The 1,757-nt window shown below is 55.3% G+C and overlaps 1 protein-coding gene across 1 annotated transcript in view; it reads right to left on the reverse strand.

Annotated features, from left to right (window-relative positions):
• The window catches only part of LOC104625177 (arginine-glutamic acid dipeptide repeats protein-like), a 16,080-nt gene that overhangs the window by 6,719 nt on the left and 7,604 nt on the right, over positions 1-1,757 (reverse strand). The window contains 2 exon segments of the mRNA XM_010292737.1: positions 1-153; positions 566-1,743. The exon segment at positions 1-153 is cut by the window's left edge and continues 13 nt beyond it. Coding sequence (XP_010291039.1) covers positions 1-153; positions 566-1,743 — 1,331 coding nt within the window.

The following is a 1,757-nucleotide window of genomic DNA, read 5'->3' on the forward strand; positions in this document are numbered from 1 at the left end:
TCCCTCTCTTCTCTGGCTTTCTGCTCTGCTTCCCTTTTGGCCTTTTCAATGGCCTCTTCTCTCTTCTTTGCCAGTTTTGATCCCGCCAGAGGCATGAAGTACAAGTCTGCTCTTGAGCATGAATTGTAGCCACGGTCTAGGTGCTTATAGAACCTGAAAGAAACAAAACAGAAAGCTTAGCCCCAGGAAAGATGCAAGAGTCTGGGATTTAAGAGCTGTATGTCCAAAAAAAAAAAAAAAAAGTTAAGTATCACTCTACACCTATACAATAGCACTACCAGCTTTCCTGAAAGCCATGAGAAAATTAATTGTACCATACTACTCCACAGACAAGTGGAGTATAAAATCCCTCTCAATTACAAACTGTAATGCCATGTCTGAATATGCTGGCTGAACCAGCACCTTTCCAGAAAAACAGAGCAAAATCACGCTACAAAGAGGCTGACAAGATACACATTTAAAATAGACACAGCTCCCACAGGAGCCAACTTCTCAGCTTTTGGGAGAGCCCTGCTACACAGAAAAACAGAGCCCATTAAGGAAGCACTGCTGACAACCTCCATACCTGGCTGATTGACTAGCGTGACTTGGTGTATCCACCACAGTAGGTTCTGGTGATGGACTTCTGGGTGGAGGGGGAGGGCTTTCTGGTTCCTCAGCTTCATCTGGTACTTCTTCTTTGATTTGAATAGGTGGTAGCGTGCAAGCTGTCACCACTGGCACATTTCCACTAGAAGCTGCTGATGTGGGGATGGAAGTCTGAAGTGGAATGCCAGGCACAGTGGGTGGCGTGGAAGTGGAGGGGCCAGAAGGAGGGGTGATGGAAGGTGGGCCTCCTGGGACAAATGGATGCTGAGAAAAAGGGGGCTGGGAGGATACCTGATGGAGTCCAGATGGGGGGTGATTAGCAGGTGGGGGAAGGCTCTGACTCTGCGTCAGTACAGGAGGTTGGGCTTGCGAAGACTGCAGTGGTTGGCTTTGAGGCATCAGCTGCAAAGGAGGAGGGTGTGCAGATGGAGGATGATGAGTTGAGAGGGAGCTCAGAGGTTTTAAAGCAGGTGGCGGAGGCAAATTGGAGTTCATTGAGAATGGAGAAGGGCCAGAGAGATGAGGAGGGTGCTTGTGGGATGGAGCAGTGGGGAGCTGAGGGATTGGGGTAGTAGGGGGAGGTTTGATATGAGGCATGGCCATGGGTGCAGGGGGCAAGGGCTGCTCCCGTGGAGGCTGAGCCTGCTGCAGCGAGCTTGCAGTCGGCAGGACAGGCTGCGTTACCTGAACCTGGAGAGCAGAGTGAGAATGAGACGGCGCTTGTGTCTGAAGGGGAACCTGAGACTGAGATGACTGAGTGGGGAGGGAAAACGGCTGGGAAGGTACAGGATGAGGCAGGAGGGGCTGGCTCTGCAGGCTGTGAGGGGTCGGCTGGGCCTGGCTGTGGAGCGGAGGCTGCGAGTGAGGCTGTGAAGAGGCGGCGGTCGGCTGGCTCTGCGGCACACTCAGAGGCTGCAGGGGTGGGTGGGGCGAGGGGAGCCTCTGCGGGTGCAAAGCAGGGGCCTGCTGTATGTGGGAATGAGGAGGCGGCGGCGCAGGGGCCTGGGGCTGGCTGGGGGGCTGGGATGCTGCCGGCGAGACCTGTGGTGGAGCTGAAGTAGCACTGGACGCTGCCGGCAGCGATGCTGGTAACTGGGCTGACATCGGAGGCGGAGGGGGAGGAGCCTGGCCACAAACGCCCTGCGCCCGCAGCGGCTGGGGCTGTGCCC

The sequence above is a fragment of the Phaethon lepturus genome, unplaced genomic scaffold, assembly GCF_000687285.1.
Source record: "Phaethon lepturus isolate BGI_N335 unplaced genomic scaffold, ASM68728v1 scaffold26448, whole genome shotgun sequence".
NCBI lineage: Eukaryota > Metazoa > Chordata > Aves > Phaethontiformes > Phaethontidae > Phaethon > Phaethon lepturus.